The 25,304-nt window shown below is 45.8% G+C and overlaps 2 protein-coding genes, 1 long non-coding RNA gene and 1 other non-coding gene across 6 annotated transcripts; 3 read left to right on the top strand and 1 right to left on the bottom strand.

Moving 5' to 3' along the window:
• The first annotated feature begins 1,359 nt into the window (after nucleotides 1-1,359).
• Nucleotides 1,360-14,131, top strand: MAK16 (MAK16 homolog). Its single transcript, XM_002709542.5, has 10 exons — nucleotides 1,360-1,465; nucleotides 3,433-3,482; nucleotides 3,573-3,682; nucleotides 3,790-3,854; nucleotides 4,047-4,198; nucleotides 6,404-6,458; nucleotides 9,681-9,755; nucleotides 10,542-10,655; nucleotides 11,043-11,108; nucleotides 11,256-14,131. Exons 1-10 carry the CDS (start codon nucleotides 1,451-1,453, stop codon nucleotides 11,448-11,450), a joined length of 897 nt encoding a protein of 298 aa, XP_002709588.1. The 5' UTR covers nucleotides 1,360-1,450; the 3' UTR covers nucleotides 11,451-14,131.
• Nucleotides 10,135-22,347, bottom strand: TTI2 (TELO2 interacting protein 2). Of its 3 annotated transcripts, XR_007918141.2 has the most exons (8): nucleotides 21,326-22,332; nucleotides 19,790-19,976; nucleotides 18,212-18,304; nucleotides 16,112-16,299; nucleotides 15,892-16,035; nucleotides 12,847-13,009; nucleotides 11,865-12,041; nucleotides 10,135-10,586 (listed from the first exon to the last, which is right to left on the bottom strand). XR_007918141.2 is itself a non-coding variant. In XM_002709536.5 (7 exons), the coding sequence occupies exons 1-7, from the start codon at nucleotides 21,919-21,921 to the stop codon at nucleotides 11,937-11,939; spliced, it is 1,476 nt and encodes a 491-aa protein (XP_002709582.1). In that variant the 5' UTR covers nucleotides 21,922-22,347; the 3' UTR covers nucleotides 10,135-11,936. The 3 variants fall into 3 exon arrangements, 1 of the variants encoding a protein (XP_002709582.1); XM_002709536.5 differs by having other exon boundaries at nucleotides 10,135-12,041; nucleotides 21,326-22,347; XR_007918142.2 differs by lacking the exons at nucleotides 10,135-10,586; nucleotides 11,865-12,041 and adding an exon at nucleotides 15,285-15,466 and having other exon boundaries at nucleotides 12,809-13,009.
• On the top strand, nucleotides 22,272-24,223 carry LOC138848507 (uncharacterized). Its single transcript, XR_011386359.1, has 2 exons — nucleotides 22,272-22,408; nucleotides 23,892-24,223. It is a non-coding gene; the product is annotated as an uncharacterized lncRNA (long non-coding RNA).
• LOC127490471 (small nucleolar RNA U13) lies at nucleotides 22,634-22,740 on the top strand. The gene has a single exon (XR_007918418.1). It is a non-coding gene; the product is annotated as a small nucleolar RNA U13 (small nucleolar RNA).
• Nucleotides 24,224-25,304: the final 1,081 nt, after the last annotated feature.

Here is a 25,304-nt window from a genome sequence, read left to right on the forward strand (position 1 = left end):
ACTTGGGCCATCTTCCACTGCTTTACCAGGCACATTAGCAGGGAGCTGGATCAAAAGTAGAGCAGCCAGGACTCTGACCAGCAACCATACAGGATGAGGGCATCGCAGGCGGGGCTCAACCCACTAAGCCGAAGTGTCAGCCCATTTTCAAGATTTTTTAGAAGTTTTAGATGTTTAATGAGGATCTGCTTTAGTATGGATTTCCTTGGGGTTTTCCACACCAATGACCTAACTTAGGCATCATTCATCCACTCTCCACTAATCTGCAATTCCACTGTGTCACACACCATGGTTTCTGGTTCTCTATTCTGGTCTGCTCGTTAATAGGGAACTAAGTGGTGTGGTCAGAACAATCACAGCTGCCTTTTCCAAGCCATTTTTTTAAACTTTTAAAAATTAATTTATTTGACAGAGTTAGTTAGACAGCTACAGCTGTAGCTACGCTGATCTGAAGCCAGGAGCCAGGTGCTTTCTCCCGGTCTCCCATGAGGGTGCAGGGCCCAAGCACTTGGGCCATCCTCCACTGCCTTCCCGGGCCACAGCAGAGAGCTGGACTGGAAGAGGAGCAACCGGGACTAGAACCCGGTGCCCACATGGGATTCTGGTGCCACAGGCCAAGGATTAGCCAAGTGAGCCACGATGCTGGCCCTCGAAGCCATTTTTAAAAAAAACTATGCATTTAATGTGCCTCTAGTTCTCACATTGCTCCACTTTTCCAAACAGGGCAGCTGGTGATAAATGGTGACTTGCCTGGATTTAATGCATAGCAGTGGCCTTTTATAATCTAAATTCAGCTGTGTGCTACATCAACGGTTCTTAATCATGGTTTTCGCCTGCATGTAACAAAAAAAAAGTTATTTATGACATCTTGGATTATTTCATAACATGATAGGCATTCAAGTTAAAAGTTTGTCCTTATCAGGAGGAGCCTGTGCCTTTTTCCTCCTTTGGTATTCAAATGGTCTTTCTTTTTGTAAAACCACATAACCTGCAGTACAGGTTTTCTTTCTCAGCTAGCGAAATAAAAAGTAATAAGGCGTTGTTGACCCTTGAGATTTTTAAAGAAATGTTATCTGACCCGTAAACGCCAAAAATCAGGCCCCAGCACCGCAGCAAACACGAGTCCCTGGAAGGCAGAGTAGAAAGGACGGACTCGGAACCCGGCAGAGGGCCGCACACTCGCGCCCGGCCCGGCCGGTGCGGCGCCTCGCCCGGCTCTAACACTTGGGGGACAGCCCCGGGCCGAGCGACGTCTGAGTGCACCTGCCCGCCCCGCCCCCGCACGGCGAGGCGCACGCGGAACTTAGACCGCCAGGGGCCGCTGCGCCTCGCCCAGAGTCTCGGAGTTTCTCGCGATGGCAGAGGTCGGGCTTTCCGGAAGTGATTCCCCGGAAGGCGTGTACGTGCTTCCCGGATCCGGCCAGGCGCCGCACGCTGAGCGGCCGGCACCATGCAGTCGGACGATGTGAGTCTTGTCCCGTTGCTCTGCCACCACCGGGGTTTGCGTGGGTTGTTATTTTTTTACTCATTTAAGGAGACATTGTATACTGAGGTGGTTTGTGTGCTTCCTGAACCCCAGATTTGATAATTAGGGTCCTCATGCTTGCCTACCCCTGGTCTCCAGGGTTTAAGGGGCCAGCACGGAGCCACCTGAGTCCACGGGGTCTGCGTTTCCAGTGCGTGGTGCCCGGCCCTGAAGGACTCCGTGCCGTAGGGCTCCTCGGGGCTTTGGGCCGGCGGGGTGAGCGCCAGGGGAGTGTGGCGAAAGTTAGACTTCCGAGTTAAGGACACTCACGCAAGTGCACGTTCGCTTTTCATTCCGCCTTTCCTGTGTCGGGTTTTTATTCACATTTGCTCTTCTGTGCGCCCGAGTCGTCATCTTGCAGGCATCCGATATTAAGTTCTTTGCTTACGGTGTGTTCGGCTTTGTAGGGATCGCTGGGACTTTGGTGTTAAGGAGCAGGACCAAGTACTCTTGCGGGGGAATCAGAGAGTAGAAAGCGAGGAAATTGCCGGGTGCAGCGCCGTGAGGGAAGGAAGACGTGGCTTGTGGTTCAGAGACCACTTCAGGGAGAGTCTGGGAACAGAGTTGGAGCTGAGGTGGGAACAGCCATCCAGGCGGCACTCTCATGCGCCTCTCCGTGGCTGTTTCACTGTTATTCTGTGATGCTTTGTTTGTGTAACTGGTCCCCTAATTAGATAAAACTTTAAGGACTCTTCTGCAGGAGCGGCCATTGTGCTGCAGCAGAGTAAGCACCCCACTTGGGATGCCACAGCCAGCTTCCCACTGATGGGTGATGGCGCAAGTGCTTGGGCCTCTACCTCCCACATAGGAGACCCAGATGGAGCTCTGGGCTCCTCGATGTTGCAGACATCTAGGGAGTGAACCAGCACATGAAAGGTCTCTTAATCTATCTTTCTCCTTTCCAAGTATTTGAAGAGTAAGACATTAAAAAAACAAACTATCCTTTCATTCAACAAATACTTGAGTATCTACAGCGTGTCAGGAGATGTCAGTGTCTTAATAAGCTAAGTATGGGGGCATATGGATATAGGTTTGAGTCCCGGCTGCTCCACTTCCAATCCAGCTCCCTGCTAATGTGCCTGGGAAAGCAGTGGAAGATGGCCCAAATGCTTGGACCCCTGCACCAAGAAGTTCCTGGCTCCTGGCTTTGGACCGGCCGAGCTCTACCCACTGCAGCTATTTGGGAGTGAACCAGCAGATGGAAGATACCCTCCCACCCCCCAATTCTGCCTTTCAAATAAAATAAACACATCTTAAAAAAAAAGTTACATATATAATTAATGCTGATTGAATAAAGAGTACATTAGTGGAGAAAAAATAGATAATTTTCCTTGCCCTCAAAGAAACAAAGTTGTGGTATGTATATCCAAACGTTAGTACTGTGCTGCCTTTAACAGTGGGTAATGAACATTCTAAGTGAAAAGGGGAAATTGCTAGGTATATATAATATCTTGTTTTTGTTAAAGATATACACATAGACATAAGCATTTCTTCCTCATTCCTTAATTCCTCTTTTTTAATTTTTTTATTTGAGAGTTACAGAGAGAAAGTCTTCCATACGCTGGTTCACTCCCCAAATAGCTGCAACGAACGGCCAGAGCTGGGTGGATCCAAAGCCGAGAGCCTGGAGCTTCCTCCATTCTCCCACATGGGTTCAGGGGCTCAGGGACATGGGCCATCCCCCACAGCTTTCCCAGGCACATCAGCAGGGAGCTGGATCAAAAGTGGAGCAGCTGGGCCTTCAGCTGGCACCCATATGGGATGTGGGCACTGCAGGCCGGAGCTTCAACCCGCTGCACCACAGTGCTGGCCCTGAACTCCTCTTAAGGCAGGTGCCTTGTCTTTTTGACTAAATGTAGCAACTGTTCCATCAGAGCAACTGAAATGGGCTTCACTTTGTCTCACAGGTTATCTGGGATACACTAGGAAACAGGCAGTTTTGTTCCTTCAAAATAAGGTGAGTAGATTTGGGAACACAGACTACAATTTCTTGCATTCCCTCCTTGGTGACCACCTTGTAATCTTTGTTTTGTTCCTCCCGTTCTAGAACCAAGACTCAGGGCTTTTGCCGAAATGAATACAGCCTGACTGGACTGTGCAACCGGTCATCCTGCCCCCTGGCAAACAGTCAGTATGCCACCATCAAAGAAGAGAAAGGTAACTCCCTAGGTTTAGCTCCCCTGAGAACTACTCAGCAGCTTTTAAAAAGATGTTTCTTAGTCTCTTGGTAAAGAGTAGTAACGATGTTTCACTTTACTCTTCAGGACAGTGCTACTTGTATATGAAGGTGATAGAACGAGCAGCTTTTCCAAGGCGTATGTGGGAACGGGTAAGACTTCAGGCAGAACTACAGTGACTTGATTTCAAGATCAGAAGTGCCACGTGCTTTTTCCGCTTCCTTGGCCCTCTCCAGGTTAAACTTTTGAAGCCACCCTCCTTAGGGCAGAGAACTGTCCCTAACAGTGAAGACCTAATAAGTTATTTACCCTTGCCCCTTAAACTTCCTTTTTCTGTTTGGTAGGTTCGGCTCAGTAAGAACTATGAGAAAGCACTGGAGCAAATAGATGAAAATCTAATCTACTGGCCCCGTTTCATTCGACACAAATGTAAGCAGAGATTCACCAAGATAACCCAGTACCTAATTCGAATTAGAAAACTTACACTAAAACGACAGTAAGTATTTGGATTGTTAATTTTACATCTTGTCTTTCATAGCTTTATAACATGCTGTATGGTATGAACCTGAGACTGTGAAACCTCTTAATAATGTTTTCTAAGAAATTCAACTTTGTGTAATTTATTTGACAAGCAGAGGGACAGACAGGGAGAGTCAGAGAGAGGTCCTCTATCCGCTGTTCACTCCCCAAATAGCTGCCGTGGCCAGGCCAAAGCCAGGAGCCTAGAACTCCATCTGGGTCTCCACAGGGTGGCAGGGGCCCAAAAACTTTGGCCATCAACTGCTGCTTTCCCAGGTGCATTAGCAAGGAGCCTGATGGGAAGCAGAATAGGCAGGGTTTGGCCCTGCACACCAACACTTTGTCAGTATTGCGAGCAGTGACTTCAGCTGCTGCACCATAACAATGGCTCCTTGTAGGCTTTTAAAAATAATAGAGTACAATTTGATTGTCTTCCTCCCTGCCTAAAAATCTTCTTCAGAAAATTTCCTCAGCTCTCAGAGAATCTTAACATTACAGATCGGAAATTACCCAAAAAAATAAATAGGAATGTAAAAACTTTAATCTGGATTTATTGAAACTTATTTTAACAAGTGATAAGAAACTAGCTGAATGAATAGAATCCATTTTTAAGGAGTGTTAGTCCTTAATGCTTTTTTTTTTTTTTTTTTTAAGATTTATTTATTTATTTGAAAGAGTTGGTGGGGGGGACAGAAAGAGAGTCATTCTATCCGCTGGTTCACTCCCCAGTTGGCCACAAGGCCAGAGCTGGGCTGATCTGAAGCCAGGAGCCAGAAGCTTCTTCCTGGTCTCCCATGCGAGTGCAGGGGCCCAAGGACTTGGGCCATCTTCTACTGCTTTCCTAGGCCATAGCAGAGATGAGATCAGAAGTGGAGCAGCCTAGGCCGGCACCGCGGCTCACTAGACTAATCCTCCACCTGTGGTGCCAACACTTTGGGTTCTAATCCTGGTTGGGGTGCCGGATTCTGTCCCAGTTGCTCCTCTTCCAGTCCAGCTCTCTGCTGTAGCCCAGGAAGTCAGTGGAGGATGGCCCAAGTGGTTGGGCCCTGCACCCGCATGGGAGACCAGGAGGAAGCACCTGGCTCCTGGCTTCGGATCAGCGCAGTGTGCTGGCCATTTGGGGGGGTGAACCAATGGAAAAAGGAAGACCTTTCTTTCTCTCTCACTGTCTAATTCTGCCTGTCAAAAAAAAAAAAAAAAAAAAAGTGGAGCAAGCGGGACTCAAACCGATGCCCATATGGGATACCAGCACTGCAGTTGGCGGCTTTATCTGCTATGCCACAGCGCTGGCCCCCTAATGCCTTTTAATTGTGACGTAAATGCTAATGTTCATCTTCCAATAGCTAATTCCTTTTTTCTTCACATAAACATTACTCTTAGCATAGTGAATGCCTAAAGACAAAAAAGGCACATTGAAAATATATTTTACTCCGGCGCCGCGGCTCACTAGGCTAATCCTCCGCCTTGCAGCGCCGGCACACCGGGTTCTAGTCCCGGTCGGGGCGCCGGATTCTGTCCCGGTTGACCCTCTTCCAGGCCAGCTCTCTCCTGTGGCCAGGGAGTACAGTGGAGGATGGCCCGGGGCGGCCATTGGAGGGTGAACCAACGGCAAAAAGGAAGACCTTCCTCTCTCTCTCTCACTGTCCACTCCGTCTGTCAAAATATATATATATATTTTAAAAAGTCTGATTTGGGCCAGCGCCATGGCTTACTTGGTTAATCCTCCACCTGAGGTGCCAGCATCCCATATGGGTGCTGGGTTCTAGTCCCGGTTGCTCCTCTTCCAGTCCAGCTCTGCTGTGGCCCGGAAGGGCAGTGGAGGATGGCCCAAGTGCTTGGTCCCTGCATCCGCATGGGAGACCAGGAAGAAGCACCTGGCTCCTGGCTTCGGATCGGCACAGCGCCAGCTGTTGCAGCCATTTGGGGAGTGAACCAATAGAGGGAAGACCTTTCTCTCTCTCTCTCTCTCTCTCTCTCTGTCTATAACTCACCTGTGAAATAAAAAAAATTTTTTTTTTAAAGTCTGATTTGTAAGATTAAATTTTTAGAAACTTCCAAGTACATTTGTTATATATATAGCTGAGTCCTACAAAACTGATACCACTCTTTTTTCATTACCTTTTAAAAGGAATGCATAACTCATGAACCTGAATTTTCTGATAATGTGTTTTATTTTCTGTAGGAGGAAACTTGTACCTTTGAGTAAGAAGGTGGAACGTAGGGAGAAAAGAAGAGAGGTAACTTATTCTGTTATTCATTGCTTCTGTATTTTCACTGGGGAGGGCTATGCAGGTAGGATTCTAAGATTTGGTCACCATCTTCTGTGTAGACGGTCAGGTCCGGACAGTGTTCGCTAATGGATAACAGTATTAATTGCCCAAAAGCATCTGATTTTATCTTAAGATTATGACTTTGAAGGCAGGTTATAACCTGGGTGCTTTGGAGATATGCGTAATCAAGGGCAGAAAGAATATCGTAAGTTGAAGTCCGTATCTCCTTAAATGAAATTCTTGAGGTCAGATGTTACAGAATTCAAATTCTGCCTCTCTTACACATATTACCCTCAGCAGAGTTTGAGCATTCTAATCAAATACACCAATGTTTCTGAAGTAAAATATAACGTTCACACAAGTATGTTTTTCTTTAATGCTTTTAAGTAGCCTCATATCTGTTACAGTCATAGCTGCTAATTTGAGTTTGGGAATATTAAAAGTTCTGGTAAAGAACTGGAAACTCTGTTTTGGTCTAGGACTATTTGCTCCTTTGTAGTAAACTAGACAGTTTGTTAGTAATACATATTGTTGGTAATGTTATCCATTGAAAATATACTCTAGTCAGCGATCTCCAACCTCTGTCTCAGAGCAGTCTGCCTCACTTGCCCCTCACTCAGCCTGGATTTTCTTATGCTTCAAAACCCAGAATCAGCTGTCCCTGATAAGTTCGAATTTTTAGCCACTCTTGGTATTTGCTTTGCTTGCCTCCCTTTCACCAATAGGTGTTTATTTGCCAGATAGTTTGTCATATTGTGCTGAGAAATAGCTTTAATAATATTTGGTATTTTGTTCTCATTATTTACAGGGTTTTGTATCTCAAATCTGTCTTACTGTTGACTTTCAAACTTCTTTATTTACCTCATCAATATTTTTGAACACCCACCCCCTCAATATTATACTTTGTACACTTTCACTTTATGTATGTTATAAATAATAGTTTGTGGTGTAGCAGAACACAGTTCTCGTTCTTAGCTGGGTATAAATTTGTCTTTAAAGGCTCTCCTAAACAAAGACATCTCAGAGAGAAGTCATGTTAGATTGCATTAAATATTTGCTAGTTAGTTTTTCATTCTCTTCTACCTGTTAGCACAGGCTTTTGTTCAAGTACAGTTAGTTTTCATTTTCTGATTGTCAAATAGTGTTCTTACAACCATTTCAGAAAAAATTAATTTTTCTGTTTTTACCAATGAGGTTGAAGCCTTCTGAAAAACACAGATGTGTAAGATTTTTACAATTTTTAAGTTGGAAAACTGTTTCCAAAAATTTTTTTTGACAGGCAGAGTGGACAGTGAGAGAGAAAGAGACAGAGAGAAAGGTCTTCCTTTGCCGTTGGTTCACCCTCCAATGGCTCTTGCCGCCAGCACACCACGCTGAACCGATGGCAGGAGCCAGGTGCTTCTGCTGGTCTCCCATGCGGGTGCAGGGCCCAAGCACTTGGGCCATCCTCCACTGCACTCCCGGGCCACAGCAGAGAGCTGGCCTGGAAGAGGGGCAACCAGGACAGAATCCGGCACCCCGACCAGGACTAGAACCCGGTGTGCCGGCGCCACAAGGTGGAGGATTAGCCTAGTGAGCCGTGGCTCCGGCCTGTTTTTAAAGTGTGTGATTGCAGTTTTTACAGAGGACATGCCTTCAGCAATGCCACATATGGATATAATCTACTTTGCTTTTTAAGATTTTTTTAAGACTTATTTGTTTGCAAAGCAGAGTTGGAGAGGGGGAAAGATAGAGAAATTTTCCAACTGCTGGTTCACTCCCCAAAGGCTGCAACAGGTAGGGTTGGGCCATACCAAAGGCAGGGAGCTGGATACAAAGTAGAGCAGCCATGACTCAAACTGTGCCCATATGAGATGCCGACATTGTAGGAGGCAGCTAAATAATAAAATGTTGTCTTTGTCTTGAAGCATATATATTAAGTGTATTTACTCTTTAAAAACCATTAGATCATACCATATCTTTATAACTAGTCTGTATTTGCCAAATGTGTCATCAGGAAGTCCACGTAAGCAATCACACATGAACAGTTGTATGCTGGAATAGTATAAATAAAGGAGCGAGACCACCACTTTCAATATATCTTGCTCAATATATGTGACATTATATGCTTTATGGAGTCAAGGCACCAATGAGTATGCATGGGAATGTTAATGTACAAAATATAAACACACAGACATTTTGAGTATTTTCGTCTTACAGCTCTGTGGATCACTCTGGATGTGTGTGCACACTTCAGAGAATAATGTAGGTCCCTGTGGCCTCATAACTGATCCAGGTGCCGCCAGTCTACCCAGATTGTGATTTACCGCACTGTGTAGGTTGATCATTTGAACACAGCTTCCATATGTTAGCATTTAACACCCTCTCTGACTGTCAAAACAAAATCTTAGACTAGAGAAGGAGGTTGAAGTTAGATTTTCCTGTTTTGGTGGTGAGCTGCTACAGATTCATATCATGGATCAGATGTTATGAGATCATTGGAGGCACAGATATTCATCTGTATTTCATTTCCATCAACTACGTGGAGTCTCACATGGTTTTAGAAAATGTAACTGGATGAAGGTCTCTGCTCCCTTTCCTCAGCTTTTATAAAGTTGTATTTCAGGGTTGTTAATTTTCTGATACTTAAACGCTTCCCACGTAGGTACCAGGGACCTAAGTCCTTGAGTCACCATCTGCTACCCTCCAAGGTGGCTTCTGGGGTTGGGGCTGTGGCTGTGGCTGTGGCATAGTGGGTTAAGCTACCATGTGGGATATACCCATGATGTGCCTGTAATTCCACATCAGAGTGCCAGTTTGAATCTTGGCTATTCTGCTTCTGAGCCAGCTCCCTGCTAATGTACCTGAGAAAGCAGGCTCAAGTACCTGGGTCCCTGCCAACCATTTAGGAGACCCTATAGAGTTCCTGGCTCCTGGCTCATGCCTGGACCAGCCCCGGCTATCATGGCCATTTTCAGGAGTGACCCAGCATGGAAAATCCCTTTGTCTCTCCCTCTGTCACTCTGCCCAAGAGGAAAAGCCAGGACTGAAACCCAGGTACTCCAGTATGAAATGCAGGCATCTAAGCAGTATCTTAACTGCTCCACCAAATGCCCATCCCTATATCATCCTTAAAAAAGGGGGAAAAAAAAGTTTCTTTTTATGATGGACTAACCACTAATGAAATAAATGGGTTTTTGTCTCTTACAGGAAAAGGCATTAATAGCTGCTCAGTTGGACAATGCCATTGAAAAAGAATTACTGGAAAGACTGAAACAAGATACGGTGAGAGAGCTAGTAGCTTTGGGGTACTATGATGCTAGGTACTTTTTCAGTTGGGGTACTATGATGCTAGGTACTTTTTCAGTTGGTACTATGATGCTAGGAAATGTGAGAACTATATTTTATACTTAAAGATTCTAGAATGACCCCTCATTTTTATATTTTTCTTCAGAGTAAGTACAGGCCTGGCTTCCTCATTTTAATTAATTAATGCAAGTGGATAAAATGCCATGGTTTCCCTTGCTAATCCAGTCACTCTAAGAAAGCTTTCCCTTTTTGCCATTAATTCTTCCCAGTTCTTGTTCCTGTTCCCAAATGCAGCGATTCCAGATATCTGTATAAAAGCCTTAGGGTTTAGCTCCTCCTACATACCACTCCAGTCTTTTAAAGTTCTTTAAAATTATTTTTATTCTTTTTTTAAAAATTAGCTTCAAAATTTACATAGACAACATGATCAGAATATAGTTTTTCCTTATTTCAGCCTTGTCAGAAAAATCCATTTGTTTCAATGTGTGGGTTTCATAGACTACTAGATTTTAAATAATCAGATTCCATCCTCCATAGAAGTGATATATTTTATTATTTTATCTAGTGGTTGTTTCAGATTTCAAAAATAGATTTAAGACACTGTCAGCTCTGAGCTTATAAATAATGTAGAAATACAGCTCAGTAAGCTAAATAGTCTCATTTAAATCACTGAGGAAAAAAATAGTATGCTCGTAGGACAGTGGAACTTCAAGTGTTAATGTCCAGATGTGATGAAAGGCCATTTGTGTTCATATTCTCCAGTACGGCGACATCTACAACTTCCCCATTCATGCCTTCGACAAAGCCCTAGAACAACAGGAGGCAGAGAGCGACTCTTCAGATGAGGAGAAAGATGATGAAGATGATGATGACGACGTAAGTTTTTGGTTTGGTTTGTCAAACAGTAACTAATAAAACAGGATATATTTTGTGTCATCGAGAGACCCTTAACCAAAACTAATTTGATCATCTTTTTTCTGATATGCATATTTTGATTTGGCAGTGGCTGCCTTGTTCTGTAGGTGAAACCAACAAACTAAAAACAGTTTTAGTCTTACTGAGTGACATTCTAAAATTTCTCCTACAAGGTTCAAGTCACTGCTTGTGTATAGATTTTAACCAACTAAAATAAAGATGTGAAGTCTTTTAAATTCAGAAGTATTAAACGTGGGAATAACTAAACCTTGGTGGCATACTATACTGAAGGGTAAAACTAGATGTCTAAAGTGCTGTTTTGAACCTAACAGTCATGCTTTATTTTAGGATGTGGGAAAAAGAGAATTTGTGGAAGATGAGGAGGTAGATGAGAGTGACATAAGTGACTTTGAGGTGAGTTCAAAACAACAACAAAAAAGGGGGGAGGGTTCCTGAGCATGCAAACTAATCTCTACTTTGTTCTACCTTGAGGGAATAACTAAGGGAGTTTGAAGAAAGCTAGCATTTCCTTTCTTTTTGACCCTTTCTCTCCCTCTACAGGATATGGACAAATTGGATGCCAGCAGTGATGAAGACCAGGATGGTAAATCCTCCAGTGAAGAGGAAGAAAAGTCCTTTAATGCGAAACACAAAGGCAAAACACCCTTGAAAGGACCTCTGCGGAGAAAACGAGCCTATGTAGAGATAGAGTATGAGCAGGAAACAGAGCCTACGGCCAAGGCCAAAACCACCTGAAGTCCCGTAGGCAGTTGGGAAACAGGACTGACAGGACTGAACGTGCTGAACTTTTATCTTAAACACACTTCCAGTTTTTGTTCTTTCATATTGTATATAACACAATATTTGTGTTTTTAATATTTATGCCACTTAAGTGGGCAAGACATCTGTAGTCAGTGGAAGAATGCCTTAATTTGGGAACAGAGTATTTTTATAGCACATGTGTTGAATAACAGTTCAAGCCCACAAAGCTTAAAAAGATCAGTTCTTGAAGCTGGGATGAGACTGAGTGTAAATAGTTCGAGATGTTCAATGCTGAATTCCTTAGTGTCATTTTTCCTACCAAAGCAGGACTTCCATTTTCTCTTGTTCTCTTCCCCAGTCCTCTGGGGGTACAAGGAAACAAAAAAGGAAGAAGAGCCTCTGACTTACAACGTTTAGTGTAAGAGACTCCACTTGTGCCACATGAGATAGGAAGAAAATCCTTTCCTCTTGAGGAACATCTCAAGTTCCATCGTAGTGAGCACCTTCGGGAGCCTGCTGCACTTTCCTGAGGCAGTTTACCACCCTGCTGTCTTCACAGCTTTGGAGAATTTTGGCCAGGAGATCCTGAAACAAGAAACCGAACAGGCTTTGACTTGTTCTCCCACTCCAACCCCTTTCACCTGGAGTTCTTGGCTCTTAACACTCAAGAAGGAAAGTGTAGATGATACCAAGTCAACAGGTGTTACTTTAAAAATTGTTAACATGCTTGTAAACGTCCTGCTCACTCATAAAGCTGTTTCACGCCAGCCAAGGCAAATTAAATTGGATATAAAGCTTAACTGTCTAAGACTTAAAGAACCAGGATGAAATCTGATAAACAGCAAACCCTGTACTAGCTCCAAATATCTGTAGTCATGATGCCTTCGGTCTTTGAACTGAATTAGTTCTCACAGCGCACCCCTTGGGATGCTTCAAGGCCCGGCTCCACCCTAGTCCAGCTTCCTGCTGATGGGCACTTTAGGAGCTCCTGGCTTCAGCCTGGCCCAGCACTGGCTGTTGCAGGCATTTGTTATTACTCCTTGGTGGCTTATAGGTTATTATTTCTCCATTTTAAATTCAGAAGAATGTAAAAAAAAATACAGAATGTATTTTTACCACCTCTTCATCATGATGCTTTTGCCCATTATCTCTTATCTTAACTGCAGTGACATCTGCTGATCCTCTTTTTGTCTGAATGGTTCTGAATAACTTTAAAAAATAAAGTATTTTGTCAAAGTCTGCTGAGGGCTAGAGGGCACAAAGGTAGAGACCTAAAACCCTCTTGTGTTCATTTCCTGACTTGGTCAGGCTCATGAACAATAAACCACAGTACATCACAGGAATTACCTAATGGGGCCCAACCAAAACCAAGCTGTAGCCTCTGTCTTACCTTCACCTGTCCTTGAGAGCAGTGGTCCAGGGTAATCAGGCAGTCTGTGGCCTCCTGCAGTAAGGCATTCTTAACAGGTTCAGGTGTAAGGGTTGGGTCCCTTGCTACATCGCATATGAGTTTCAAGAGAGCCTTCAGAAAGACCACAAGTCTGCACGGAATTCTGGAATCAAGAAAAACAGAGCTAGAAACCAAATGAGAGCAGACTCCAGATTTCTTAATGTCATTTCCACAGCTCGCTGGCTGTATACTGGCCTCCCTAGCAATACCCTTCCTTCCAGAAGCTCAGTTCTCCTATAAGGAAACAGCCACCTCATCAACTGAAAAGGGGATCCAAATCCCTCCTTACTAAAGAAAATTAGAAATAATGTGAGGGAAAGGTTAGTGTTGTGGCTTAGTGGATAAAGCCAGAACATGGTGTTGGCATCCCATATGGCCATCATTTCATGTCTCAGCTACTTCACTTCCAATCCAGCTTCCTGTTAATGGCCTGGGAAAAGCAGCAGCAGCAGATGGCCCAAGTGCTTGGGCCCCTTCCACCCATGTGGGAGACTCGGGTGAAGTTTTTGGCTCCTGGCTTTGGCCTGGCCCAGTGCAGGCTGTTAGGGCCATCTAGGGAGTGAACCAGCAAAAGGAATGTATCCCTTGGTAACTTTTTTTTTTTGACAGGCAGTTAGACAGTGAGAGAGACAGACAGAAAGGTCTTCCTTCCGTAGGTTCACCCCCCAAATGGCCACTGCGGCCGACATGCTGCACCGATCTGAAGCCAGGAGCCAGGTGCTTCCTCCTGGTCTTCCATGCAGGTGCAGGGCCCAGGGACTTGGGCCATCCTCCACGGCCTTCCTGGGCCACAGCTGGAAGCTGGACTGGAAGAGGAGCAACTGGGACAGAACCAGCGCCCCAATACAGAGTAGAACCCGGAGTGCTGGTGCCGCAGGCGGAGGATTAGCCTAGTGAGCCACGGTGCTGGCCATCCCTCGGTAACTCTTTCAAAATAAATAATGCAAGGGAGATAAGCTTGGCTTCTGTGACTGGGAAATTATTCATTTCAGATCCTACTTTACCGTCAGTCCAGCTTATTTCTAATTACTTACTATTTTAAAGGTTTTCATTGCCTTGAAAGAAGAGTTCTGGAAATGGATAGTGACGATGGTTGTGTAACATCATGACTTGTACACTTGAAAATACCAAGTTTTACACAGTTTTTTACTGCAATAAAAAACTTAAAGCTGGAATATCATTTAACTTATGTTAAAACACAGTAAACTGTATTTCTGGGCAAAAATGTTGGAAAAGTTTTCATTACTTCATCTAAAAATATTTGGCATTTTCCTGTGGTTGCTATGCCTTTCAGCATTCCATCTGTTATTTAATTTACAATCTGCTCTTTCACATGCTCTGCTCCTTCACACAAAGACAAAAAGACTAACCTCTCAACATTTATTCACCTCTTCCTTCGACTTGCCGCCTTGGTCTCTGTTGCTTATAGGCCTGACAGAATTTTTTTTTTTTTTAATATTTATTTCTTGATGTGAAAGTTGGAGTTACAGAGAGGGAGAGGCAGAGAACTCTTCCATCCACTGGTTCACTTCCCAGATGCTTGCAACGGCCGGAGCTGTGCTGATCCAAAGCCAGGAGCTTGTTCAGGTCTCCCATGCCGGTGCAGGGGCCCAAGGACATGCATCATCATCTCCTCTCCCAGGCCACAGCAGAGAGCTGGATTGGATTGGAGCAGCTGGGATGCCTGCACTGCAGGCGGTGGCTTTACCCACTATGCCATAGCGCCATCCCCTGACACAAATATTAATTCAGTTTCATTCATCCCTTCTATTCTAGTCCATTCATTCTTCAAGTATTTGTGTACCTAACACCAGGTACTGAGTATAGTTTTGGATACTGTAGCAGATGTAGTCTTGCATTCTCCTGGAGGTTACAGTTCAGTAAGGAGAAATATGGTAAGCAAACAAATGCATTCTAGTCACCAATGTGACTAAGCGAAAGACCCAGGAGCAAATGTTACTCTGGATTCCTTGTACATTTATAAAAGTGAGAAAATAGGAACCAGAAGATATTAAACATTGCTGGGGGAAGGGACTCTAGCTGAATTAAATTCACAATTAATTCAGGAAAGAAATCCTTTTCTGACTCAACAGTCTGGGCTCCAGTATAACCCTGACACCTACCTCAAGCCACAGCTGGAATCCCTTCTGGGCCAGCACAGCCTACATTAACACTGTCAGCACTGCTCCGCACATGTTAGATGATGTGCTGTGCGGTACTGCATTCTCAGTTACACTTAAGGAGCATTTAGATGAACAAAAGCTTGTCTTTATGTAGCACTTCTCTGAGGTCTTGAATATCCTAATATACCTTATAAATCTAGAAAGCTACACAACTTGTAAGCCTCCCCAACTTAGATATCATTCATAATAGAGTACCTGGGTGGATGTTCTTCAGAACACCAATCTAAGCCATCCATCGGATATTTGGGTTTAAAAGAAAAGAACTGGGGGCCAGTGCTGTGGTAGTCAGTTAAGCCTCCGCCTGCAGTGCCAGCATCCCATATAGGTGCCTATTCGAGTCCCAGCTGCTCCTCTTCTGAGCCAGTTCTGCTAATGGCCTGGGAAAACAATGGAAGATGGCCCAAGTGCTTGGGCCCCTGTGCCCACATGGTAGACCCAGAAGAACCTCCTGACTCCTGGCTTCAGATTGGCCCAGCTCCAGCCACTGCTACCATTACATTTGGGAAGTGAAACAGCGGATGGAAGACCTCTGTCTTTCACACACTCTGTTCACAACTCTGCCTCTCCAATCAATCAATCAAAAAAAAAAAAAAAAAAAATTGGTATCCGAAGCATTCAAATATGAGTATTTGAAATAAGTAAATATTTCTAATGCCATTTTCTCTGTTCAAAGTCTACAGCTGTGTGAAAATGGGAGGTATTCAAATATATACCATATTTGTACTGATTATATATCTAGACTAAAGAGAAAATTGGCTGAGTTTTGCTCCACATAGCACAACCGTCTGCTTGACTACTATACCTGGGCCACGTGTACTGCATGAGAAGTTTTAGGGTTTCTAATATCTTCAATCTAGCCTCTTCCTCTGGTCCATCATAAACCTCCAGATAGCCAATAATGACTCGCTCCAGCCTTTTCATGTGCCGGACAGTTAGGATCCCCAACCTGAAAGCAAAAGAGAAAATAAGATACCAGCAGTGAAGTAGGGGAGTATGGCCAGGCCAGCAGCTTGGAGACTCACCTCTTGACGAACGCTGGCAGGTTTCTAGCATAGGTCCTGCGTAAGAGAATGCGGTGCTCTGGCTCCATGTGGGTCAAGATCAGCTGCAGGACCTCATCACAGTGTGTGGTGGGTCGTGCTGCATCTCCCTTCCAATGCAGGCCTTTCTCAAGGACAGGGAATAAATCCAGCAGACACAGGAGCACAGCCTGGGAGGAGGGAACAGGAAAGGAGTTTATTTGCATTCTTAACACTACTTATTTTTCTAAAGACTTCGATAATCTGTCCTTGGGGTCCATGCCACAGAATTGTAAAAGACACTAGCAAGTTAAGTGCAGATCGCTTGGTATTTTCAAACACTCTGTATTCTTTATCTCCATCTGATAGTCCCAAGTGAATACTTTCTCCTCAGGACTACTCTACTAATTTGTAGAATGAGAAGAATGGCAAAGCTGGGACCATAATCCAGACTTGAGGAATCAGTCTACTGTCACTAAGACATTAAGTCTAAGACTTAGTGATACATGTTTACCTGTGCTTGCTTCTGAACAGGGTCTAGATGGTACAAATCTGCATCAAATTTGACCACCCTATCTGAAGTTTCACTGTGTGGGTACTTCATTCTAGCTCTCCTGGGAGCTCTCGTTTTCTCTTCGTGTTCTGGGTTTCTTAAAATCTCTTTCCTCTATGGTCTTCAGAACCTAACCTTTTTAACTGTTATTCCCTGGATTCTCAGTACTCCATTAAAAAGGAAAAGAGAGGTAGCAGGGCAGAATAAGGGGAGAAGTAGGGAAGGTATAAAAACAGCGCAGTGGTTAGGATTCCATGTGGGATGCCTGTGTCCGTATTGGACTGAATGGCTTCAAGTCCTGGCTCTGCTGCTAATTCCAGCTTTCTGTTAATGTATACCCTGGGAGGCAACAGGTAATGTCTCGAATACTTGGGTCCCTGCCACCCACATGGGAGACTTGGTTTGAATTCCTGGTTTCTGGCTGTAGCCTGGTATAGCCCTGGCTATTGTGGACATTTGGGGAGTAAGTCAGCTAATGGACAACCTCTCCCTGTTTGTCTCCCTTTCAAAAAATTAATAACTAAATAATTAATAACCTCTAATTTTATATAACTTGATGGTTCTGACTTCAGAATATTCTTCACTTTCCTATGAAATTCCTAATCTGGGCTGGTGCTGTGGCACAGCAGGTTCAGCCGCCATCTGCAGCACTGGCATCCCAAGTGGAGGCCAGTTCAATTCTCAGCTGCTCTACTTCCGATCCAGCTCCCTGCTAATGTGCCTGGAAAAGCAGCAACAGATGGCCCAAGTGGTTGGGCCTCTGTAGCCATGTGGAAGACCTGGAAGAAGCTCCTGTCTCCTGGCTTTGGCCTTGCCCAGCCCTGGCCTTTGCAGCCATTAGGAGAATGAACCAGCAGATGCAAGATCAATCTCTCTGTAACTCAGCCTTTCAAATAAAATAAATAAATCTTAAAGAAAAAAAAAAAATTCCTATCCATCCTTCATAAGCAAGAAACACCCCTTTCCCAAAGCCTAATGAAACCCCACACCACCCCCAGCCTGCTTAGCGGTCACTGCTGGACACTTGCTGCACTCGGTACAAACCTCTTCACTGCAGCTTCACTCAGTGCTGCACCTATACATATAGAGATATATGTACATAGGATCACATATTTCAAAAACCTCTCTCCAGAGGGTTCCTTAAACCCACAGACCCAGACTGACCACCCTCAGAGCCACATGGCCACTGGCTCTCAGGAGGTACTCACTGTCTTTTGGATGAAGGAATAAATGACACTAAAATATCAACATACAGAGTTTTAAGTGTGTGGCAATGTAAGGCAGCACAGAAAGAAAAACATTTAAATTAATAAAAATGGAACTTTTTCTGACATAAAGCTACCCCCACGTGATGCAGAAGTGTCATTGACCCACTTGGAGCCAAAACCCAAGAATGTGCCCGCCTGCTGCCTGCTGAGAGAGTTGCAGCTTGCACAGCCATCAGTCCTCACCTTCACTTTCCTGGTCTCCCCCTCTCCTGTTCACACAATGCCACCCTGTGCTCATGCTCAGGGAACCCAAACACAGCTATGAGCAGATCTTACAGTCACCTGGATGAGGCTGTGCTCCGGCGTGTACAGGTGGTTGAAAAGCGCATGGTGTAGCACCTGGGCTCTGTTATACTGGAGCAGATCGGCAGCTGGCTGCAATGAGATGAATTTCCAATTAAAGGTGTCCCAAGACTGGCAAACGTTGAGAACTTCTGCAACTGGGTTACACAGGTACATGGAGGTTCATTACACGCTCTCTCCTTGTTTTGTGTGCACATACATTTTTAAAAATTACTTACTTGAAAGAGGGAAAAACATAGCAAGCTCTTATCTGCCCATTCGCTCCCCAAATGGCCACGATGGCTGAGGGGCCAAAGTCAACAGCCAGAACTCAATCCAGGTCTCCCACATGGGTGGCAGGAATCCAAATACTTGAGCCATCACTGCTGCTGCCCAAGGTCCACATTAGCAAGAAGCTGGGAGTTGAGCCCAGGCATCCTAACCATCTTCACTGCTGGGCCAAATATCCACCCCTACGGGTAGATTTCAACAGTTCCATAATACAAAGTCTAAAAAATAAACTTTCCTCCAGGCAACTGTTGTGGCATAGTGGTAAAGCCACCACCAGCAACACTGGCATCCCATATGGGCACCAGTGCATGCCGTGGCTGATTCACTTCTAATCCAGCTCCCTGCTCATGGCCTGTGAAAAGCAATGGAGGATGGCTCTAGTGCCTGGGCTCCTGCCACCCACATGGGAGACCCAGATGAAGTTTGTGGCTACTGGCTTCAGCCTAGCCCAGTCCTGGCCATTGCAGCCACATGGAGAGTAAGCCAGCAAATGGAAGATTTTTCTTTGTCTCTTTCTCTCTGTAACTCTTTCAAATAAACAAATAAATCTTTAAAGAAAAAAACAACCCACAATTTCCTTTAGTGATAGCTTGCACATTAGAACACTGGAATATAATCAAGTTTTGATTTTTCACCTTTCTAAAGTCAAATGTTAATTATTGAAGGTTTGTTTTTTCAGTTTGATAATTATTCATGCCTTTCTGTTTCTCCTATAATTATCCTAATAGTATATAACCTATGAGAGGGCCCCAGTAGTGTGATGGGGTGCGGTGGCTTAAGCTGCTATCCTCCATGCCAGCACCCCATATCAGAGTGTCATTTCAACCCATGGGTCTACTTTTTCCAATCCAGCCATCTGCAGAGAGAACCTGTAGATAGAAGATCTCTCTCTATCTCTGTTTCTCCCTCTGTCACTCTTCCTTTCAAATAGATGAATAAATCTTTCAAAACATTTTTTATTTATAAAAATGAACAAATTTCATATATTTCATATATATAGTTTTAAGAGCATACTGATACTTTCCACCATACCTTTCCTTCCTCCCGCCCACCCTCACCCCTACCCTAATGAATCTTTGTATTACCTATGAGATACAATTTCTAACAGGTTGGCTGAAGGAAAATAGAGAAAATATATAAATAAGTTATCTTAATGACTTAACAGTGTCATCAGAATGCCAGTTCATAAGATAGAAGCATAAGCAAAAATAAAGCAGTGATATCGTGAATGGGGACCAGCCTTGTCTGTCCCATCAGCACAGACGACAGAGGGCAGAAGTTTCTCACCACGTTGAGCACAATGTGGTGGAGGCAGTGGACACCCAGGATTTTGTTCTCAGTTTGATAATCATCTGAGATTAGCAGCGATGGGGGAAGCACCCTTTCCAAATGCTGGTTCAGCCAGGGCCGCGTGACCTGCTGCAGAGTCCAGAAGAAAACATGTTTGGTGGCTGGATTATTCTTCCAGGATTCCCTACATGGACATATGAAACCACATTAAATGACATGACATGTTAAGTAACAAAGAAATTTAACCAGTTCAAATAAATAATTACTTTCTTTGAAAAAAAAAAAATCCCTCTTAAGATAACTCTGGATTTTTTAGCATACATTGTAATATTTGGATTAAAATGACTTATACTAAGTACATTTAACAATCATTTCAGGGCTCTGAGGCTAAAGCTTATCCGATGAAGCTTCATAAAGGACCTGTGGTGGTGGTTACAGTGAAGATGTGTTAAGCATAAACAGAAGCAAATGAGGCCGGCATTGTGAATTAACTAGTGCTGCATCCCACATGGGCACCGGTTTGATTCTGGCTGCTCCACTTCAATCCAGCACCCTGCTCATGCACCTGAGAAAGCAGCAGAGGATGACCCAAGTCTTTAGGGCCCTGCACCTACGTGGGAGATCCAGATAAAACTCCTGGCTCTGGCCTGGCACAGCCCCAGCCATCGCAGCCATTTGGGGAGTAAACCAGAGGATGGAAGACCTCTCTCTCTCTCTCTTGCTCTCTGTCTCTCCCTTTCCCTGTCTGTAACTCTTCCTCTCAAATAAATAAAACTTTAAAAAAAAAAAAAGTAAAAGAAATCTCTCAGTATTATTATCATTTTAAAGGAGCAAATGAGTCAATATTTGAGCACTAATCTATAGCTTATAAACTGAGTGTACACACAGGTTAAGCCTCCAAAGAACAACTATGCAGTAGGCATAGTATCCTTGTAAATGAGATGGACAGTCAGAGAGGCTGTCTGACCTGGTTTTTCTCGGAGCACTAAAAAGAAACACCCGACTCAAAGCCAGGCCTTCCCACTCCAAGTTCCTGGTAAAATGACAGTTCTGAACATTCTCCCTCCTCACTCCAGTTCTCCAAACAAGAGCAGCAAGAGGAAACTCACAGAAAGTACATCTCAAACATCACTTCCCTACGTAGCACCCATCGCTGTGTGAGAGCTGGTGACGATAATGTCAAGACCCTTAAATTCAAACCACAAGTTCAACTTCCCATCTGCACCCCCGCCTAACTTAAGAAATAAACGAACAGGAAAGAATTTCCCATTTTGCAAGGCAGCTCTCACGAGGGCTGGAGAAAGTGCGAGAAAACTCTGCCTGAAGCCCGCAGTCCTCATCTCAGATCTGCCAACATCGAGCGACGCCCTGACCCACCCTGAGCCTTGGGGGCCAACATCGAGCGACGCCCTGACCCACCTGAGCCTTGGGGGTCAACATCGAGCGACGCCCTGACCCACCTGAGCCTTGGGGGTTCCCTTAAATCCTAGCATCCCCAGACGCGAGGCAGGGCTTGCGGCCGGCCGTACTCACTTGTTCAGGTCGGCTTTGAGAAAGCCCAGGATCCCAGCGAACCTGCCCTTGTCGTCTTCACTCTCTCCGCGCAGGAACCCCGCTACGGAGCCGCACTCGGTCACGCCCAGCAGCGAGGCGAGCACCTCCCCGGCCACGTGGCGGGACCTCGGGCTGCTCCATGGTCGCTCCGCGCTGTGCGTGATGGCAAACACGTAGATGGGTGCCGCCAAGTGCCGCAGGCCGGCCCTGCACGCCGGGGAGCCCGGCGAGCTCCTGGCAGCCCCCACTTTCCCCAAGAGCTTCAGGAACACCAGCCCGACCCGCGCCGCTCTCTCGGCCACCCCTCCGCCTGCCTCGTCCTTGGGTGGGGCTGCACACTTCTCCAGGGCTCGCGCCACCTGCCCCAGGATCGCGGGCACCCCGCCATCGCCCTCCAACAAGCGCTCACACGCCGGGGCTTCCAGGAGCGCGCTGAGCTCCGTCAGGGCCGCCTCGCTGGCGTCGCCACGCCGTGCCTGCTGGCCGGTGAGACGGTGCAGGATCCTGGAGAAAGCCTGTGCGAGGTCGCAGGGGGAGCCCTCCTCGGGCGAGTCCGGCCCGGAGGGCGGCTCCATTCCGCCGACCGCAGCCCGACCCGCTCGGGAGGGAAAGGAGAGCGCTGCAGGTCGCAAAAGAAGAGGACTAAAACAAAATCCTAGAAGGCGACCAGACGTCTTGGGGAAGGGACGAGTCTGACGGGGATACGAAAAAAGAGGAGGGGAAGGGAGCCGGAGAAGAGCGGAGGCGCCTCTGGTACTAGGAGGCTCACTTATAACCGGAAGTGGAGACTGCGCTGGTCTTCCTGGTGATTCTAAAGGGGGCGGGGGGCACAAAAACTAAAGAAACCAAGTCATCAACTGCCGAGCCATAGCAGGAACGCCACCTCCGGTCCCTGCCGCCTTTCCCGCCCAAGGTCCGCGCCTGGCAAGATCCGAACCGGGCGGACAGTGTTGCCGCAAAGCACAGGCTAGCTGCGCCACAAACTGCCGCAACACTACGTCACTTCCCGAAGTGCGGTCGTAAAGCAAATGAAGATCCGGGTTCGGAATCGACCTGCAATAGGTGGGGCTGTAAATGAATATATTTGCATAGGAAATAAGGCGTGCTAATTTTTGCTTCTGGTTTTATTTTTAGAGTAGAAACGAGAATTATCACGAATACCAATGTGCGTTTAAAGGTATACTGAGTTTTCTGTGTCAATGCACTTTCTGTCGCAATTCCGTGAGTCACTCTCTGTGTAAAATGAGTGGCGCATGCTTGGGGCTTTTTAACAAGTGCTAGACCTCGATCCTTTTCGTAGTTCATAAGCGTGATGATTGGGTTGTTCACGCAATTGCGTGAGATGTGCCACCCTCGAAACCTTGTTACGACGCCGGCACATGACCCGTCTGACGTGAACTCTGAGGATCTTTACGCTATCGTTGATTTTGAAAGTTTAGAAGGTTGTGAGGTTGTTTCAGTCCCTATTACAGGGGCCGCCCAGGAGTCAGCTCTTTGCCCGCACTTGTCAGGAGGTGGTCGCTTAGGCACCCTGGGGGGACCCGCAGTATTTGGTCCCACCTCCGAGAGCACGCAGTGTGGGTACAGTGGCTGCAAGGCCACTGTGTGCGCGATATTGGCTCCTTGGCTTTGGGTGTAAGTTGAGTAACCGCTCTTATGGGCGCCGGTTCGAGTCCCAGCTGCTCTGCTGTGCTCTGGGAAAGCCCAAGTCCTTGGGCCGTGCACCTGCGTGGGAGCCGTGGAAGAAGCTCCTGCCTTCGGATTGGCGCAGCTCTGACGTTGTGGCCAATTAGGGAGAGAACCCGTGGATGGAGGACCTCTCTCTCAGCCTCCCCTTCTCTCTCTGTGTAACTCTGACTTGCAAATAAATAAATAAATAAATCTTTTTTAAGGATCTTTACTGGTGGTGGTTGGGGTCTAGGTGAGAGCCCCTGCCTCATGGGACTGTTAGGAGTGATGAAGGAACTAGCCATACTTAAACTGCTGGGAACAGTGTGCGCTCAGAGTAAATCCAACGCCGTACACGGGCGTCACCTCCTGGCTTAGCTTAGCTTCCTGTTTCCAGGGTAGCCTTGTGGTCACCCTCCCCTTGGCCTCCTTGCTTTGGCTCTCCCTTCTCTGACCTATTGGGGGCACTCAAGATTTTCTTTCTTTCTCTCTCTCTCTCTCTTTTTTTTTTTTTTTTTTTTTTAAGATTTATTTATTTGAAAGTCAGAGTTACAAACAGAGAGAGAAGGAGAGGCAGAGAGAAAAAACGAGAGAGAGAGGTCTTCCATCTGCTGGTTCACTCCCCAAGCGGCCGCAACTGCTGGAGCTGCGCGATCAGGAGCCTCCACCCCCTCCACCCGGGTCGCCACGTGGGTGCAGGGGCCCAAGGACCTGGGCCATAGCAGAGAGCTGGATCGGAAGTGGAGCAGCCAGGACTCGAACCGGCGCCCATATGAGATGCCGGCGCTTCAGGCGGCAGCTTTACCTGCTACGCCACAGCGCCGGCCCAGCATTCGGATTTTCAATGTCAACCACTGATAAGTGTCTTCTCCTAAAGGATGCCCTGCTATAAAGGCCCAAGGACAGCAAGCTGCCAGTCGGTGGACAATGACTGTACAGCCTTCCCTGTTCCGTGTGCCCCGCTGTGCTCAGCGGATCCGGGCTTTCCCGCATCGTGGGGAAAGGACGTGTGTTGTAGCAAGCACCCGCGCTGCACTGAGTAGTTTCCTGGAAGCAGACACCATGTGCGTCTGGATGGCCAGTGCGTGGCACCATCAGACAAGCAGGAGCCGGCTGTGGAAGCCGCACGCCGAGGGAAAGGAAGAGGGAAGGAAGCAGCGATGAAAATTAAACTTCTCTGTTAATAAAGGCATAAGGCTATAGACTGCTTTATGGTTTTGGAATCATGTAAATGTTTTATAGTACAAATTTCTTTTAAAAATAAGCATTTAGGGAAAGAAAGAAATCCATATATAGATTCACTGTCATCTCCACAGAGAAAAATAAGATACTGACTTTATTATTTGGGTTTTTAATTTTGTTTTGTTTTTAAGATTTATTTGAGGGGCCAGTGTTGTGGTGTCGCAGGTAAAGCCACTACTTGCAGCTCCAGTATCCCATATGGAAGCCCGTTCAAGTTCTGGCTGTTCCACTTCTGATCCAGCTCCCTACTAATGGCTTGGGGAAGCAGCAGAAGATGGCCCAAACGCTTGGGCTCCTGCACCCACTTGGGAGACCCCGATGAAACTCCTGGCTCCTGGCTCTGATCTGGCCCAGCCCTGGCCATTGCAGACATTTGGGGAGTAAACCAGCAGATGAAAGACTTCTCTCTGGCTCTGCCTCTCCCTCTTGGTAATTTTGCCTTTCAAATAAACAAATAAAATTGTTTAAAAATAAAAACAATAAAAGATTAATGTGAAAGGCAAAGGGAGTTAGAGAGAAAGAGGAAGAGACATAGAGAAAGATCTTCATTAGTGGGTTCATTCCCCAGATGGCCGCAACAGCCAGGGGAAGCCAGGATCTTGGAACTCATCAGTCTTCCACATGTACTTGGGGCATCTTCTGCTGCTTGGTGCATAGGCACATTAGCCAGGGGCTGGATGGAATTCAGAGCAGCTGGGACTCAAACTGCGGCTCTGATTGGAGACGCTCACATCACAAGGGCCGCTTAACCTGAGACGTTGCAACACTGGCCCTGAAACTGACTATAAAACTCATAAGCTTGACTCTTATATCCTTGGTGTGAGATGTCCTAAGGACAAAATAAATAAATAAAAGGCAAGTCAATGACAGCATTAATGATTGTGTTGTCAGTAATAATACTGGTACTGTTAAATAGATGTATTATACATATTAATAATATATATGTATACAAATAGTAAGTAAATATCTTTATACCATTAGAACCCAAGGTTATTAGTTAAAGATAGGAGATACATGTGCCAACGCAGTGAAAGTAGGTATAAATTTT

Source organism: Oryctolagus cuniculus, chromosome 2 (assembly GCF_964237555.1).
Source record: "Oryctolagus cuniculus chromosome 2, mOryCun1.1, whole genome shotgun sequence".
NCBI classification, from domain to species: domain Eukaryota; kingdom Metazoa; phylum Chordata; class Mammalia; order Lagomorpha; family Leporidae; genus Oryctolagus; species Oryctolagus cuniculus.

Excerpts from the sequence above, each read along its gene's own strand:
- MAK16 (XM_002709542.5), top strand. Across the intron at positions 3,483-3,572 it reads TTTTGTTCCTTCAAAATAAG|AACCAAGACTCAGGGCTTTT; the intron begins GTGAGTAGATTT and ends CTCCCGTTCTAG. Across the intron at positions 3,855-4,046 it reads CAAGGCGTATGTGGGAACGG|GTTCGGCTCAGTAAGAACTA; the intron begins GTAAGACTTCAG and ends TCTGTTTGGTAG.
- TTI2 (XM_002709536.5), bottom strand. The coding sequence starts at position 21,921 with ATGGAGCCGCCCTCCGGGCCGGACTCGCCCGAGGAGGGCTCCCCCTGC. Across the intron at positions 16,036-16,111 it reads CTGCCAGCGTTCGTCAAGAG|GTTGGGGATCCTAACTGTCC; the intron begins GTGAGTCTCCAA and ends TTTTGCTTTCAG. Across the intron at positions 13,010-15,891 it reads ATGCAGTACACGTGGCCCAG|AATTCCGTGCAGACTTGTGG; the intron begins GTATAGTAGTCA and ends TCTTGATTCCAG.